Source organism: Zosterops lateralis (assembly GCF_965231275.1).
Source record: "Zosterops lateralis genome assembly, chromosome: 9".
Classification (NCBI taxonomy): Eukaryota; Metazoa; Chordata; class Aves; order Passeriformes; family Zosteropidae; genus Zosterops; species Zosterops lateralis.
In genome coordinates, this window is record NC_139769.1 from 26,678,645 (window position 1) to 26,696,635 (window position 17,991).

Below are 17,991 nucleotides of genomic sequence, written 5' to 3' on the forward strand. Positions count from 1 at the left end.
TACATTAGCTTTAAAATTCAGATTATATAAAGTATTGTTTCAGCCATTGAATAAAGTGCTTTTGGTAGAGATAGCAGAGGGAAACATTTCTCAGTCCTGCACTTGAAACTTTTTTCTTGTTACAAATGGCATTTTAGCAAATTCATTTGCCTTTTGAACAGCTTGCTGCCATATATAAAAATATAAGCATATAAATATATAAATATTTCTAGCACTGTGTAAATGCCCAAAGTGAGAATAAGAACATTATTCTAAATATCCTTATGACTCTTAAACTAGCTGGGGCACTGTTGGTTCTTTGCTGACACCTTTAAAATAATGAAAATAATGTGATAATTTCCAACCATTTCCCAGTCAGTCTCCGAGAGCAGTGAGGCAGAAAGTGCTGAAGTTGCCACAGAGGCTCTTCCCACCGATAGTGGAAACACTTCCACTGGGCTTGGAGTCGAAGAGGCAGAAAAGACTGACATTACAGAGAGTTACTTTACAAAATATGAAAAAGAAGAATCACTTCCTGTGTACCTGAAACATGTACTTCTCACAGAAGCCATGTTTCTCCAGCTGAAAGAAAGGTGAGTAAAAAACAATTTCTGTTCTTTCTTTCTCCTTATGTAATTGACAAAATTCAGCTGTTTAGAAGAAACATTATACTACAGAGGCAAAAGTTATCTAATTACTGTTATATAATTAGATATTTATATAGTTAGATACTTAATTATAAAATTATGATCATGCAATTATTATGTTATTCCATTTTTAAATTGATACAAATGTGAGAAAATGTTTATATTGCTTTGTATCCATGACTGTCAAAGTACCACAAAAACATTTACCTTTACAGAACATCCATCTTTTATGAAAATTATTTAGTGAGAAAACATATTACAGAAAAACAAGCAATTTGCCCAAATTCCCTGCAAAACCATGGAGGTAAAATGCCTGGTACTCAGTAGTATGCAGCTAGCTCAAAAACTCTACCAGTAATTCAGCAAATGGTACTGAAACCATACCTTCCTATAGCCAGAAGTTGAATTCTTAGAAATAATATATTCAATAAATTCTTAGTTATTTGCTATTCCTTACTGTAATATTTCTTTTGCAATCATAGGATTCACCTCTGCTTTTCTAAACACTTGGAGGAATGGTTTGCAGAATCCTTGTCCAACTCCTATGTCTTTGTAGCTGCCAAGAAAGAGGAGCTGAATTCAATCCCTCTGCTGCATCTTCAGTTGCATCAACAAAAGCAAGAGGAGATACAGACAAAAATCTACAATGCTCAAGCTGGTGTTGACCTTTTTCTGTATTCTGAGAAATTATTCCTTCATGTCTTTGTTTAGAGATGCTCCTAAGTGGGCCAAAATCTGCTTCAGCATTAGTTGACTCAGTAGTAGAAGACAATAGAAAGCAGTTGACTGTCTATGAATTCCCAGTATATTATGTTATTCTCATATTTTTTAAATGATGTTTCTTTCTGTTTGGGCTGTTATTTTTTGAAAAACAGATAGCAATGTCTTGATTAACAACTGGGTTGTAGAAGATGTTGAACATTCTGTTGTCAATGTTTGTGAATTCTCATCCACCTTGAAATTATTTAAGCAGAGTTTGTGGTGTACAAAAAAGATTTTAAAAGTATTGCAGAAAAAGAAATTAGGAAATTGGGAGAGCCAAAATGTCAGGGCCAAGCTTCTGAAAATATGAGAGGAAGGATTGAACTCTGTGAAATACCATTGAGCAGCTACAGAGCATTCTCTAAGCAAAACTCTGTTTGCATGGAAAGCATCAAGTTTTTATGGTGAGAAAAGAATATTTTAGACAGATTTGTTGGTCTTTAACACATAAGCAAAAAAAATTCTTTTATTGGAGAACAGGCAAATAATTTTTCAATTTCCCTTTTTCTGCAAAAAGGACGGACAGGTGCTTCTTCTGGCAGCTTTCTTGGGGTGATTGGCTGGCTCTTGATTTATCCAGCTATTGTTCCAGAAGAGAGGCCAAAAGTCATTTTTTTCTTTCCCTCACAAAACTAGGAAAAGTAGATTTTTCATTAAAAAAATATAACCTTTAGTTTTGTTACAAGACTGAGAACAGCGATAAGAGAGATAAGGGAGATGTCATCAATGACCAAAAATAAAGGGAAAAAATGCTTAGAGCAAACAAGAGACATTTGTGGTTTGAATGGATTAGGAGCTGTTAAGGACATATGTCTTACACTGGAGAAAAATCAAAGAAACCAAACTGAATGTATTTAATTTAATGTTAATGAATGTATTTAATTTGTATGTTTTAGCTACTATGAGGGCTTTGTTTATTTTGCTGCTGCTGCTTCTCACAGGTTGAGTGGGCATTGTTATAATTCCCAGTACAGAGGGAATGATGTCCCTACTGTAAACTTCCTTTGTTCTCAGGGCAACTGTCCCTTCACAAAGAGCATCTTGAGTGCCACAGAGCAGGGCTGGCAGGAGGCCTGGAAAAGGAGAGAGCTGAATTCCTGAGATTTTCAGAGCAGCTGAATAACCTCAGCACCACCTTTCCTTCCCGGGTCTGTACCTTGGAGAATGACTTGCTGCACGCTCCTGTGACTGAGCAGTAAGTGTGCTGGGAATCTCCCTGCTTAAATACTCCTCATTGCTGTCTGAGGTGGTCATGCTTTGCATTCAGAACCTGGTTTATATGTTGTTGCTCTTCAATGAACACTACTTCATAAAACTTGAAAACTTGTAAAGTATTTCATTCTCTTTCCCTGAAGAAATTAACATCAGCAATGAACACATGGAAATTTTCTCCTTTTAAAGTGCTGGCAGTCTTTAAGTCGAAAATATGTTTCATCTGTTTAGATTTTATCCAGTTTACTGAATATGCACAGTAACATCAGTTGACTATTTGTTTTTGAAGAAAAGTGCTCAGTTGTATCAGCTGTTGCTGATACCTTCCATAGGTTCATCCAAACCATCCCAGCTCAGGGAGCTGCTTTGAGAGTCATAAATCACTTTACCTCAATTTTTTTCATGTCTTTTACAGCTGAATCATGTGTGTTTGTCTTCAGACATGTTTTCCCTATCTTTTATTATTTGCTGTTAGGTCAGCTTCTTCCAGCAGCACTCTGGAATCAGAGCTCAACAACCATCAGGAATCAATCAGGGTTACTGTGCAAAGTTACCAGCAGCACTTGGAAGAAGTTTTAGGAAAATTAAGGGATTCGAATGTGGCTTTTCTCAAAAGTTGCAGGTATACAGATTTCATGGAAGTTTATAAAGTTGTTTATAAATACTGACCTAGTTCTGGGAATTGGTGTTTGTTGCATGGGCAGAACAGTAAAATTAAAGTTTACTTTGTTTTTCATCTAGTTTCCTATTTAAAAAAATAAATGTATCTTGTTAAACCACAATTATCATGCTGTTTTCATCACATTTGTATTGATATATATGTTCCAGGGCTGTTAAGCTAAAACAGTCTTGGAGAAAAAGATAACTCACAGCCAATTGTTTTTATGTTTGCTTTCAGATTATTTTCAGAGGGTGGTGACTTTTCTTGTGAAGAGATAAAGTTTTTCAACCAGTGTCTTCAGAAAGAAAGTAAACAAATTGACTCCTTTGAAAGTTCAATCAAGACAGATATGGAGAAAATAAAATCGAGCTGCCTGGAGCAGGTATGCAGAATTACATTATTTCAAATGATGTTTCCCATTGACATATTCGATGTGATCTGCAGTCAGCCTGCTTCCAGAGCAGAACTGTGGCTCTGTTCTGTTTGGCAATTACATGATGGAAAAAAATAGTAGAAATGGCAAGTTTCTGTCATTAAAGTTTTAGAAAGTGAAAATTTATCTTGTCCTGTCTTTTGTTTTTGACATTCTTAAAGGCTACTGAACTTTTCAAGCAGTCTGAAAAAAAGTTTGCTTCTCTCTCTCGGAGTCGAGCCTTTATGGAGAAGGTCCATCAATCTTTGAAAAAGCTACGGCAGCAAATCAAATCAGAGGTACAGACAGAAACATCAGAACTTGGCTTAAATTCATTATAATAATTTTCTTTTATACCTTTGAGGAAGATTTTGGCTGAATTCATAGTGGGCAAATATGAGATGATTTTTTAATGTTGATTTTAAAATTGTTTTCTGTCACTATCTGCTTAAAAGTTTATTTTTAATACTGCTGCAGCTGTGCTGGAACAATATGGCCTTGCAGCACGTTGAGTATGTACATCTGAATTCACCAGCATTTTTGTGTGGTGCAGTGAACTGTGTGAAGTGTTGCTTTTATTAATTACTGTTTTCAGCTCCTCCTCTGAGTAGCAGGGATTTTTAACCAGTTTTTATCAGTAGTTTTAATGGTTTGAAAGTGGAGCCTCTGAAACTCCTGTGAATGGGGACTTGACTTGGTGTTTCCTTCTGCTTTAGGTAGCAAATTCCAATTTTCAGTCAGTCACATTAAAGTCTCACCTGGAGAAGCTCCAGCAGAAGAGAAATGCTTATGTTTATTCTACTGCAGCTAAAGAAGTAACTTCTGATCAGCATGGAATGGTATTTAATTTGACTTGTTATTAATTGTTTTTAATTTGGTATAAACTAATATTTTGGAGGAAGACTTAAGTTTCCTCATATTTGGGGCTGGGCAGAAACTTAGAATTTTTGCTCAGAAAGGTCCTTGTCCTGGATTCAGCTGGGATAGAGTTATTTCTTCTCAGTAGCTGTTAGGGTGTTGTGGTTTGGGTTCAGAATGGGAATGGTGTTGATGACTCAGTTTTTGCCAAGTCCCCTTTATCCTAAGTCAAGGACTATTTTTTCCTTGTCTCCTGCTCTGCCACTGAGGAGGTTCACAAAGGAGACTAGGAGGGAGCAGAGCTGAGACAGGTGACCCAGAGTGGCCAAAGGGACATTCCAGCCCATGGAATGTCATGTCCTGTCTAGAAACGGGGGCAGTTACCCAGAGGGGCCAGTCTGGGCTCAGAAAGGGGATCTGGCAGGTGCTGAGCAATGGTATTGTGCATCACTTGCTTTTTCACTTTTTACTATCATTATTTACCATTATCACTGTATTTCACTTTACTTTCAATTCTTAAACTGTTCTTATCTCAACATACAAGTTTTCCTTTGATTCTCCTCCCCATTCCACCATCCACCAGGGCAAGGAGGGAGAGGAGGAGGGTTGAGCTGTGTGGTGCCTAATTTCCAGCTGGGTTTAAAACCACAACAGTCCTTTTTGGACAGCCAGTTCCTGTTTTCCTGTTTGCCAAACCAAAACCTCAGCCTTTTACACAATCTCATTGCTTCCATGTGTGTGTACATAAACTAGTGACAGAACAGAGGGAAAGAAATAATGTTGTTTGCAAGAGTCAGCATGTTTGGAAAGGTTAGAACAGTTAGTTTAGTAAATCCCATCTGTATTACCATGTCTTTCAGGCTTTACCTTCTAAAGAGTTGTATGATTTTGCCAGAGAAGTGTTGAAACAGCTGAAGAACAGGAGCGTGTATCTTGACTGTGTCTTAGTAAAAACAGCAATCCCAAATGGCACTGTAAGATAACATTCGCATTCTTTGTATTTTGTTTAACATTGAGAGAATTTTCATGTGTACATGTTTTAATGGCTTATCACAATTGGTGCTTTGAATTTTCAAATGAAAAAGGTCTGCATTATGCTGAGATGTAAAGACATTGTAACATCAGGACAGCCTTTTCAAGAGGCTGAGTAAATCACCAAATTTACAAAATGCTGAAGAGATCCATGGCATTGCAATGAAGTGCTCAGTTTTTCACAAGAGTTTGTTCTCAAGGTGTAGCACTATTCAGAGGTACATATTTCACAGGCTTCTTGAAATTATTTATTAAAAAAATCCCAAATGTGTCCTTAAGGGATTTTGTTTTTATCAAACGGGTTGTGTTTCCTTTCCTCCCTTTTCTGGAAAGCCTGTCTTTATTTTGTAATCTCACTGGATCATTGTTTTAAGAGTGTATCCTTTTAAGAGTACATCCTTAAATACTGTTTATGATGAGAAGCTACTCTTAACTGCTTTGAAGTGTTTTAGGGCTATATAGCTGTAACAACATTGCTGTTAGAATGACAAAAAATTCATTCAGTCTGTGAAGCAAGACATTGTCTGCTTAGCAAATCTGCTTTAGTAGTCAGTCATCACATGGAATGCTTTCATTGACTGCCTGCTACATTCTACAGGGCTTCATTTTTCTTCCCATTTCAGATGGACTTCACCCCTCCTGACAGAGATGGGACACTGCAAGAGGACTTGACCACTCCTGACAAGGGTGGGAAGTTACAAGATGTCATTGCTGCTGCTATTCCAAAACTGAGTCTCAGAGATGAGGGCAAAAGGCTGGTGATGGGGCTGGATCCTGACAAATACCCTTGGTTAAATCCAAGCGGGATGGAAACATCAATATTTCAAGATTTGGCAATAGATGTTATCAAAAATTTAGCTGGGTAAGTACTTGTTTGCCTAAAGGTATTATTCAGTCTTTGACTTTATTTATATTTTCTTTGCCTAGAACTAGTGAATAGACTGTTCATAGGTAATATACTACATATTTTCTGATCACTCTAACTTTAAAAATTAGCCTGAGACTCCTTTCTTTTTAAAACCAAGATTTCTCATAGCCAAAAATACCCCTTGGTGAGTAATAGTGACATCTAGTATACAGTGATAAATTTTAGGTGCAGTTTTGCTTGTAGAAATTCCAAAATTCCAGTTAAACAATCAGTCCCATGAAATTATTTCTACATACACTATTGTAAAAGTAACCCTATCTGTTAAATGTGATCTCAGAAATTTAACTCACTTAGCACATGATAGGGATAGAGAACTTGCCTAGTTTGCTATATAATACAGTATAGAACATAAAATGACAAGATATTCAATAGTACGTAACTCGGTTTTTGGGGGTTTTTTTAGATTTGACCCATCAAAGAAATACCAAGACCTAAATCAGAGGACAAAGGATGCAGGTGGGCCTGTATTTCTTTTAATATTTTCTTATCATCTGAATTGTAGTTCCTGGCATTTTACTGCATAGGTCTAGCAGGTGGCTGCACTGGTCCAGGCCAGTGGCTTCTATGCTAGGAACTCTGAGATAGTTGTGCTTCTCAGCTCTTTTCCGGAACATCTTTACTTAGATTAAGATGATTTTGGGCTCCTAAAGCAATGAAAGCTGCAGAATGAAATAATGTTAAAGAGTAACTGTGATAGCAAAAGGGAAACAGGGCTGAGAAAAGAAGTGGAGCAGAAATCATGAAATATAGAGGAAATCAGGGATTGCTCTCACAGTGTATGATCATCTGCTCAAAGGTGAGCACAGAGGTAACCCCAGATGCTCCCTACCTAGTGTTCCCATTTCCTCACCTCTCTTCTGCAGACCTTGACTCCTCCAGCTATTTCCACATTTGCAAGCCCCCAGGACCACCAGTACTGTGAATGTAGCCCTTTCATTCTCTTCATTGATCTGCCTCCAATTTGCTTTCAATCTCCTCCCTCTACCATGTATTTTCTGTGGTATTCCTGTGACTCATGCCCCAGCACATCACCTTTATTGCTGTTTATTGCCACTTCTGGGTTACTTCAGGCCTGTCTGACAGAAATGATTGTTCCTGTAGTTGTCCCCTCTATATAAATATATATATACAGATAAAAAGCACTTCTGCAATATTCTTCTTCTTTCCCTGTTAACTACAAGCAGGTCCTCGCCCAGTAAAGAAGAAGGGATCTGATGCACATTCTCAGAAATCTACTGGCAAGAGGTTATCTCGGGATGAAACAAAGCGAAGAAAAAGGTGACACCCCTAAAAGGAGAAATTCCACTTCAAAGATTCCTGTGCAAGAATTTACCTAAACTTGGTCTATTCATTGAAAGATGCTTACTGCTTTTTTGTATTAGCCTTCTTTCTGTCTGCTGCTTATCACTTGGAATCTCTTAACCTGTTAATGTCCACATGATCAGCTATTTCCTCCAAATTTTGACTGAAAAAATATTATTATTTTTCTCCTTCATCTGCTGCCATTTTGTATTTCAAAGTTGTTGAAATACAGACTAACCCTTAAATCAATGTGGCTGAATTTTTAGGTGTGTCTAAATAGTTTGTCTTCAGTTTAGTCCACAGATTGATGAAATGAACTACTGTAATAGTGAAAACAAGAAAAAAATCTCGAACAGCTGAGAGTTTAGAAGAGAATTTGGAGAATCTTTTTCCATCAAAATACTACCTTTATACTGTCATGGTTTGGGAATGGTATTCCCCAGTTTTGTGCTCCTGCCAAAATGCTCCAAACCATGTGCTGCTTGCTCACTCCCCTTTCCCTGGAGCAGCTGGAGAGGAAAATTGGAGGCACAAAAGGTGACGATAAGGTTGAGATAAGAACAGTTTACTAGAGACAGCAATGAGATAAAAAACTGAATAGTAACAGCAGCAATGTTAGTAGCAAAGTGTACAAGAGAGGCAAGCAATTCACATGTGAACCCCTGACAGTACCCAACTGCCACCACATTCCCCAACAGCAGGGACCCTTCCACCCACCCCCTACAATGATGGGAGGTGGTAGAGAATAACCTCCAGGTCCTGGCCATGTCCCTTCCTGGCTACTGCAGAAAAAGACCCTGTCCTGGCCAGAACCAGGACATATAGAATACTGATTCTAGAGTTATATTTTTTCTGTTTTTTCTTCAGTTTCATGTCTGTCGTATGACTGACTAGCTCAAATCATCAGCCAGAGAAGGAAAACACTTGTGGATAGTTTTAAATTAAAGTTCTCTTCCTTTCCAGTGGAACAGGCAGAAAATCTCTTACCAGGGACGAGAGAGCCCAGATATTTGGAAAGAGGCCTTCACAGTCTGAGTAAGTTGTGTATTTTCAGAACAAGAAATTATTCTATTAAAACCTTCTGTGTATCCATCCATCCATCCATCCATCCATCCATCCATCCATCCATCCATCCATCCATCATTGTGACCTATAAGAGTTCACCAGAGAATTTTGAGATACTTGGCCTTGATATTTTTAGGTCAAAGTATTTCCAGAACAGTTCCTTTTTGCAGTGTAATAAGAGTGAAGATATAAGTCATCTGGTTCATTCTGTCTAATGTCTGAAGTGGGAGGTCTTATTTGAGCCCATTTCGTACATTTATAAGAAGTGGGTGGGGAATGTAAAATATCCTCTCTTTCAATTATTATCACACCTAAGAAGACCAGTACATTTTATATCTTCATTCTTGTGCTCAATATTCCAGTAATGGGAATAAACAAGGAGCAAACAGGTTCCATTCCCCCTTCTCTAAGAAAGTGATCATATTGTTTCTTGATATGTGCAGCTGTACTCTACAGAACTGAGATATTCTGTACATGCCATACAAAACTATTCAAATTATTGCTTAAGATGTTTAAGCATTTGGGAATTTTATTCCATATTATGTTTCAAAATAATTCCAGTAAACAGCTAGACCCGCCTTCAAATATTTTTTCTTTATCTAAAATGCATGTAAGCTCTTTGGGCACAGGAATTTGGCTAAGATTGCTTTTTTGTGACAGTGAAGTGGCAGTACTCTCCAGTGAGCAACTACAATAGCTCCTTGTCCTGCATCTGAAGAGAATCTGTGCTAATATGGGGGAAGGTTCTTAGGCATTCTGAATATTTGTGTATGCTTTGAAAAATGTGCTAAAATGATCTTGAACAAAAGACTTGAAAAGCAGTGAATATTGCCAGTGTGATTATCTAACAGTGTGATCAAATTTTAATTTTTGTTGTTGTTGTTGTTGTTGTTGGGTTTTTTGTTGTTCTTTTTTTGTTTTGTTTTCAGCAGTACTTTTAAGGGGATTATTATGAGTATTCTCTGGAAGAGTAACAATACTTTGCTGTGCCTTGGTGAGGTAAGGAAATGTCATGTTCTTTAGTCAGTTCTGCTTTCATAGGTGTACTCCTTTGTCAGAGAAATCATTTGATTCTTTCAATGTTTGGCAGACCATCCAAAATTATCCTTTCTTCTCCTGCTGCTATATACCTAGATGTGACATGTTTAAATGTGTTAGTAACATTTTTCTGGTTTATCTTTGCCTTCTGTAGGAGTTCTATGCAGACAAGAAGAATCCTCCGTCAGAAAGGCTTGAAGATTTGCCAGATAAATTTGAACATTGGGCAGAAATGCTCAGAATGAAACTACTGTCATATCAAATGCAGACAGATGATTACTACAATTCCTGTCTTAGAGGTAAATTCATTAAATCAGTTAAGATTTGCATTTTCTTGTGTACGTAATTTTTCAGTATGTAAGCTGAAAATTGCAGTGACCAAGAATTATGATGTTGTTGTAATCCATCACACTCAGTGGAAAAACTCCAGTTGACTTTACTGAGAATTAAACCAATATTCTTTTTTATGTATTATCAGCTACAGAAAGTGTAGCAGAAGGGCACTTGACTAAGTTAAAAGACCTGTACAAGTCACAACTTTGAGCAAGTGTATGTTTCTCAAAGCATTGCACCTAGAGAAAGGAATGTCAGGGACAGAATCTCTGTGAGAGAAAATTACAGGCTGTTTGTGTCATATACACACACCTTGTCTTTTCCAAAAAGAATTTCGGGATCAGCTGAAGTGGTTTGAGGAGGAGCTCTCTTCTGTTTCCCAACTGGTTGTGGAAAGTCTTTTAAAAGTACATGAGCAAAAATTCAGCTCTTCCACTGGTCGTATTCAGCATCTCTTCCACAGACAGCTGAAGGAGTGGGAGGATGTGAAGGTATGTATCCTGGACATACTGGAATGCTTTTTAATGTAACCAATGCTAAGTGCATCTCATTGATAACATTTTATTTTTCTCCTTCTCACTGTTTGCTTCATCACTCTGCTGAACTGAGCACAGATGTTGTTTCTGTGTTTGCTTAGTTCTCCTGGAAGTTTATATTTCGTGGAGCTCTGTCTCTTCTCTCCCAGCTTCCAGCAGGAAAGAGCTGCCTCTTTCTAATCTTGTCAGCTCTGCCTGTCATCTGACACTTGGATTGTCAGTTCTGTGAGGGCTGTGCCCTTGTGGTATGGCCAGACAGCTCCTACTGCATGAGGCATACACTCCTTTGTAAGAACTATGATGTAGGGATAATGGAACACTATTATTTACCATCATTCATAAAAGAGGCATATTTTGACAAGCAACATCAGAACTGAGAACAGAATCATAACAGAAATCATGCAGAAAATGCTACAGTGTCTTGAGGTTATGTCTTAGTATTAAGAATCAGGTAAAAATTACAAATATAGAGATATAAAAAATATCTTACTTACACATAAGTAAGTGTGTGAGAGATGATTTTTTTGTTGAAAATAAATCCCAAAGTGAGACCAGAGGCCAGCAGAGAGGCAGTTTAGTGCATATTGCACTGCAAAGCTTATCCAGACACCCAAGAAGTAGCTCCATTTTCCTTGTCTTTCTGAATACCTTTATAGAAAATGTTTGTGCTTTACCTCTTCCTTTTTATGGCTCACAGTACATCCTTCACTGAAAGCATTTCTTTCTTACCTATTTCCTTAAAGACTATGCACCGGAGAAAATTACATTATTCCTTAGGACACCCAAATAACTCCCTTGAGCTGGAGGCTTTGTGCCAAGAGGAAATAAAAAGGCAGAAAGATCAAACTGATGGTGTTCTCCTCAACACAAAGATGCTGCAGGTAATTGTAAAGCTCTTACTTAATATGAACTTAAATGTTGCATTTGGAAGGGAGGGTGTATTTTGGATATGTTTTTCCTCCCTATCCAAAGGAAACTTGACTTTTTTTTTCAGTTTTAGGCAATCCTGAACTTTTAAGTGTTAGAGCAGTATAGACATAAATATATCTGCACACATACAGGTCCTTAGCTACATTGCAGAACTTACAGTATTTTGTGTCATTCATAGAACCTACTTTGTGTGAGATTAATGGTGGGTAGTAGTATTGGCTGTGGTGGTGACATCCTCTGGTTAGTTCTCTCACTTCCAGACAACAGATGCCTGGAAGGGTTTCTTCTCTGTGCATTTCATTAGTGCGAATAATTGACACTTCTCTACACAAGATGAAGAACTGAGAGAAGCTGAATTTACAGGAGAGATTCAGGAATCAAAATACTTTTCCCCCTCTGCCCCCGGGTTTATTGAAGGTTGGTTCCCCAGCATTAAAGCCCTTTGTTTACTTCTCTCAGGTCATTTACTCCAAATTCCACACTGTCTGCAGAGTACATGTATTTTTAATTCCAAAGTATCATCTCCTACTTCTAACTCTGCATACACACACAGAAACACAAATACCCTGTTTCAGAATAACACCTGGGCTAAGCACTTCCACCCAAAGTACCTGAATTCCAAAATGATCTTCTCTGTGGCTAGAAGCTTGGTTTCTCATGTTTAAATCAAATGTGTAACTACTAGGTACCTATACACAAAACTCTACAGTTTTTTTGAACTTCAGATAATCAGGCAGTGTTAAGAACACTGCAGAGACACTTTAAGACCCTTTAATGTGCAATTTTGAGCCTTACGTTATCTGCTGCAGAATGCCAGGGTTTGGTATTTGTGTAGTCTTTCAGAGCCAAGTTAAAAGGGAAGGAGATGAAATTATCAAAGGAATTCCTCTCACTTGTCTCCAATGTTGCAACAGGATTGTGCTGCTGAGTGTGCTCAGAGCTTTTTTTCTGAACTGGCTGCCCTCACTGAAAAGCTCCTCTTGGAACTAGATGAAACCATCACTGTTGATGATGTAAAAGTAGCAGGTAAGAAAAGAAGAGATTCCTTGTTCCGGCCTCCTCTCCCTTGTCAAAGACTGCAACAGTCTGTCCTTAGGAAGAGGAGGCTTTGTATGCTGTAGGATTTTAAATTAAAAGATTTGCATAATAAACCACAAATAGCAAAGCTATTTCTTGAGTGTGAAGAGCATTCAACTGCACAATTACTCCAAAACAATTGTTTGGTTTCTGCTGATCATATCTTCTGTTACCTCCCAGAAACTGAAACGCCTGCAGAGAAGACATCAACTTTAATGCCTCGTAAGCAAGCTGGAATTCCTCTAGGAGCCCCCAAAGTGCAACAGTTAGTGAAAAGAGGAAGGAGGTAGTATTTGCAGATACTGAACACTCTTCTGTCTAATTCCTCTGCTCTGAACTGAGAGCTAATAACTGATAACTGCCCTCATAGTTCTTTGCTGCACTTGTTGAAACTGCTGCTCACCAGTAGTAATGTCATTGATCTGGCAGTGGGGTAGCTTGAGTGGGTAGTGATTTTAAAGAAAGACTTGTAATGGATCTAAATAAAAGTGAATTACATATAGTATTGGAAAACAATACTATTTCAATGCTATTGCTATGCCACTTGGCTGTCACTAGTTATCAATTCATTACATTCAGATCTATGAATAGTCATTCAGAATAAATTAATTCTATACTGTGGAGAGATCCTGATGCTTTAAAAGAAAAGGTGGTTGTGCTAAACAAAGATGTTTTTAGGGTAAACCTTCTGTGGAAAAAGAAATAACACTGATCTTTGGCACTTTAGGACAAGTCAGATGGATTAGTATGATATGTTCTCTTTTCTAACTTTTTTTCTCACGTGTTTTTTGGTTGGTTTGTTTTTTACAGGAGTTGGCCAGGAATACCTGAGACTACTCTTCCTGACATTCCAGACTTTACTCTTTGCAGAGGAACTGCATCAGTTTCAACAGCTAAAACTACCCTGGGCCATCTGGCAGTGGTGGATGCAAGACAAGCTGCATATAAGGTGGGTCTGTGGGGCAGGACTCCTGAGTGGGCTGCTGCTGTTGTGGATTTGGCTTTTTAAGAAGGCAATTCTAGACTCTTAGTTGTGTGTTTAAGTTTTTAATGTACACAGTGTTTGCAGATCTTAAGGCCCTATGGCCCATGTGTAGAAATCCTTTCTCATGTCCATTTCTTTGTGATGCTGTCAGGAGCCCACAGGGTTGGTTTCTCAAGGAGTCTTTTCATTCAGACACATGACAAAGGGGAATTGTTTCAGCAGTGAAGCTTGGATGGTGTCAGAAACAGGACACTGCATTTTGGCAGCATCATAGTTCCAAAAGCAGCTGTGCCCCAGTGCCATTCCAGTCCTGCTTTCTTTATGAAGCCTATAGCTCCATCCGTGGATCACAAAAGCTGATTTTCCCATAGAAGATGAAGAGCTGTCAAATATTTCATACCTATCTTATGTCTGCAACTACCACAGATGACTGTTTCACCATAAAAGTGATCCCTCTTTCTTCACTGAGTTTGTTGAAAGAATGCAGACAACTCTGAGCCTCTGACTGGCACAGACAATGGTTTCCAAACCAGCAGTGCTCAGCAGTTAGGAGAATATTTTTATATTAAATCACTTGGAGATGTGTTTATGTAACTGTACTCCCAGTGAACTAAATTAACTTTTTAAAAATATCTGGTTTTAATAGGGGATGTAAAATATACTGTCAATGATGGCAAATGCCATCAAAACTATCAATTTGCATGTGTGTAGCTAGTTCTGGTGCCTAAGAACCTGATTCCAGCACAGAATTGAAGGGAATGTGGTTGTTTGGATACAAATGGTTGGATAAAAGGATGGATGTAGAATGCATGCACACCACAGGAGTATTTTCCTGCATGTGTCTTGCATTAAAAATACAGTACTTTATGTTATGGAGCAGGGACTCTTTAAGAATATTAAAGCGCCTTGAGGTTTTTCTGGTAGTCTACAAGTCTCTGTTTAGAAGGAATAATTTTTTAGCAGTTTTGTAATATCTCAGTTCGTACTTTTGAGTTAAGAAGCTCCAGCAAGAGCCCAAGTGCATCCCGTGTTGGAGATCCATACTTGGGTCTTGAGAGAAGGCAACTCCCTACTCTTAGGAACTAATGGAAGTAAGATGAGATCTTGCATTTTAACAAAATTTAAACATTGTTGATAATTTAATTTCAGAAGTTTTTAAAAGGAGCACAGCTAATAGTTAATTATTCATATAGTTCTATTGTCAAAGGCAAAAAAAAAAAGTGGCCTCTATGCAGTCTTCTGACACAATGGATCCAGACCTGGATTTAGGCAAATAAAATTATATTTTATCACTACTAATTTTGTCCTTAACTGCTGGGATTTTTTATACAGAAATACAAAAGTAAAGTTGAGCAGATGTTTGCCCAGAGCAAGGAAGAAAGTGCAGCTCAGCTGCTGGCGATCCGGCGTTGGAATGACTGGTGGGAAGAGTCTATCTGGAAGATAAAGAGACTCTACTTCTGAGATCAGCCAGACTCTGCTGAGCTCTGTTGGTGTAAATTGGCAAGTTTGTATGAATGTTACTGATAATTTTTCTTTTATCTTACTAATCTGTTGCATTGAAAGAAACTACTTTTTGCCTTTTGGTTTGTTTGGCTATGTTACCATTCTTGTTTGCTTATATGCAGTCTTAAGACTATTACTGTATGTACAGTTTACATAACCACCTGGTTTGGCTTAGAGTATCATCTGTTACCATTCACATGTGTTTGTGCACATGAATCCTCTATGCAAGGGCACTTAATTAGCATAGTTTACAGGATTTTGTTGCAATTTTGTCCCTGTGAGCTGGTTTGGTCTGAAAACTCTTCAAGGCATGAATGAGAACTATCCCTAACTAAGCACCCTTGCATCAAGGCCCCTGTGCACCTCTGCGTGGAGACCTCTGATTGGAGATGGCCAGCCTGAAAAAGATACATATTTTATGTACATAAAAATACACATATTTTATTTGTCTTGGTTCAACAAGCTTTGACTTTGCTTACCCTTCCCATTCCTTGCCTTGTCTCTCCTACCTTTACCTTGTGTTGCCTACCCTTGCCTACCATTTTTGTTCATTGGCACACCTTGCCTGACCTTCCTTTGCCTTGCCTTATCTATCCCTCTCTTGCCTTTCTTTCCTTACCCCTCCTTTGCCTTGCCCCTCTGTTACCCCTTACTTTCCTTGCCATGCTTTTCTCCTCCCTTGCCCCTCTCTTTTCTCTCCCTTTTCCTGCCTTGTATTGACTTTCCCCTCCTATGCCACTCCCTTGCTTGGCCTTTGCTTTCTTTACCATGTCCCTATTGCCTTTCCTTTCCTCCATCTTGCCCCTCTTTTGCCTTGCCCTTCCTTGCCCTTGGTTTGCTGACCTCTCCCTTGCCTCACCTTGTCCATCACTCCCTGGCCATCCTGTGCAATCCCGTGTGTACTCCTCCCTTACCCTGCTCCTCCCTTGCCTATCCTATCCTTGCCCCATCCACGTTCCTCCCTTGCCTTTCATTCACTTCTCTTTCTTTGCCCATATCATGCTCCATCCTTGCCTTACTCCACTCCTTCCCTTTCCTTTCCTGTCCCCTTCCCTCCCCTCCCCTCCCTTTCCTTACCTACTCCTCTGTTGCCTTGCCTTCCCTTCCATTGCCCTTTCTTGCCTACCCCTCCCTTGCCTTGCTGTCATTTTTCTTTCATTGCCCCTCCCTTGCCCTGCCTTGCTTTGCCCCTCCTTTGCCCCTTCTTTCCCCTCTACTGCCTTGTCTTCCATGCCCCCTCCATTGCTTTTTCCCTCCCTTTCTTCTCCATTTCCCTGCCTTTGCTTTCCTTTGCCTATCCCTTGCCTTGCCAACCCTTGCTCTTTTCTTTCTTCGCCTTGCCTTAACTTGCTGTTGCCTTGCCCCTCCTTGTCTTTAATTGCCCCTCTCTTGCCTGTCCTTGCCTTGTTTTGCCCCTCCCTTGTTTGGTTTTGCCTTGCCTTGCCTTCCCTTGCCCCTCCATGGCCTTCCTTTGCCCCTTCTTTGCCTTATCCCTTCTTGCCTTCCTTTGCCTTTGTTTTCACTCGCTCCTTGTCCTGGATTTAGGTTTCTCGGTGAATTTCTTCCCACTGTTATCAGGGAGACCCTGGAAGCGGAGGAGGCGACTTTCTGGGTGAATAGTCAGTGATCAGACACAAAAGGAAGTGGTAGATGGCCCTGGCATTGCAGTGGAGTTTTGGGGTTGGGGAGTTTTGGCTGAGGGATGGGCTCTTCCTCTTGGGGTTTTCAGGAGTTGTGGTTTGGTGAAAGGTGAAAGGTGTGACCCGAGGCTTGGCTGCAGGTGGGTCCTTTCTTTGGCGGGGCATCCAGAGCACGGTGTGCTGCCTGCAGCCGGGCACTCTCGGCCACATCTCTTTCTGCACAGTTGCTCAGCACCATGAGGGAGCCCTGGCTACCTGGCCCAGCCTGTGCCTGCTGCTGTTGGCAGTGCCAAGACCAGCTGCCGCCCGTGTCAGTTTGCAGGAGGAGCAGTTTTCTTCCTTCCCTCCCTGTGCCAGCTGCGAGAGGATCAGTTCAGCTTTTGCTGCCCCGGAGCTGCGAGCTCTGCTGCCGGCTGCGATGGAGCTGCTGCAGCCTCTGCTTCCCAAAGTGTTCCAGCATCCCCTGCCGAGTGTACTCATAACTACACTGAGGGGGAAAAGGTATTTAGCACGCGGGAAGTTTCTGTTACTGTTCTATATGTTGGGGTTTTTTTCTAGTAAAGAACTGTTATTCCTTCTCCTACATTTTTGCCTGGACGCCCCATAATTTCGAAGTTACAGTAGTTTGGAGGGAGAGCTCTTCTTTCCATTCCAGGATGGTTCCCACCTGCCTTGGCATGCATTTATGTTTTAAACCAAGCCACTCCTCCCTTGTCTTGTCCCTCCATTGTTTTGCCTTCCTTGCCTTGTTCCTGCATTGACTTGCCTTTCTTTGCCCTTGTCTTCCCTACTCTCCCTTACCTTGCCTTGCCTCTCCCTTGCCTCTTCTTTGCCTTGCCCTTGCCCTCCCTTGCCTATCCCTTTCCCCTCTCTTGGTTGGCTTTGCTTTATCTTGCTTGACCTTGCCCCTCCATTGTGTTGCCCCTCCTTTGCCTTATTGCTCCCTTGCTTTGCTCACCCTTTCCCTGCTTTGTTATGCCTGTCTCTCCCTTACCTTCCTATGAGCTGTTTAATGCTCCATTGCTTTGCCTTGCTTGTCCCTCCCCTGCCTTGCCTACACCTCCATTTCTTTACTTTGATTTCACTTA

General features: G+C 39.8%; 1 protein-coding gene across 15 annotated transcripts in view; it reads left to right on the forward strand.

The window, feature by feature from the left end:
- CCDC180 (coiled-coil domain containing 180) overlaps window positions 1-17,393 on the forward strand; it is a 29,143-nt gene extending 11,750 nt beyond the window's left edge. For 6 of the 15 annotated variants that reach the window (XM_083867608.1, XM_083867611.1, XM_083867613.1 and 3 more), the window contains 20 exons: window positions 355-572; window positions 1,109-1,284; window positions 2,403-2,583; window positions 3,076-3,222; window positions 3,499-3,643; window positions 3,856-3,972; window positions 4,390-4,512; window positions 5,392-5,505; window positions 6,187-6,425; window positions 6,895-6,947; window positions 7,676-7,769; window positions 8,757-8,828; window positions 9,788-9,857; window positions 10,051-10,195; window positions 10,560-10,720; window positions 11,509-11,646; window positions 12,610-12,721; window positions 12,953-13,058; window positions 13,583-13,721; window positions 15,090-17,392. In XM_083867608.1, coding sequence (XP_083723734.1) covers window positions 355-572; window positions 1,109-1,284; window positions 2,403-2,583; window positions 3,076-3,222; window positions 3,499-3,643; window positions 3,856-3,972; window positions 4,390-4,512; window positions 5,392-5,505; window positions 6,187-6,425; window positions 6,895-6,947; window positions 7,676-7,769; window positions 8,757-8,828; window positions 9,788-9,857; window positions 10,051-10,195; window positions 10,560-10,720; window positions 11,509-11,646; window positions 12,610-12,721; window positions 12,953-13,058; window positions 13,583-13,721; window positions 15,090-15,221 — 2,682 coding nt within the window. In that variant the 3' untranslated portion in view covers window positions 15,222-17,392. Of the gene's footprint in view, window positions 1-354; window positions 573-1,108; window positions 1,285-2,402; window positions 2,584-3,075; window positions 3,223-3,498; window positions 3,644-3,855; window positions 3,973-4,389; window positions 4,513-5,391; window positions 5,506-6,186; window positions 6,426-6,894; window positions 6,948-7,675; window positions 7,770-8,756; window positions 8,829-9,787; window positions 9,858-10,050; window positions 10,196-10,559; window positions 10,721-11,508; window positions 11,647-12,609; window positions 12,722-12,952; window positions 13,059-13,582; window positions 13,722-15,089 lie in introns of all 15 variants that reach the window. The other 9 variants (XM_083867616.1, XM_083867606.1, XM_083867617.1 and 6 more) reach the window with 4 other exon arrangements.
- Window positions 17,394-17,991: the final 598 nt, after the last annotated feature.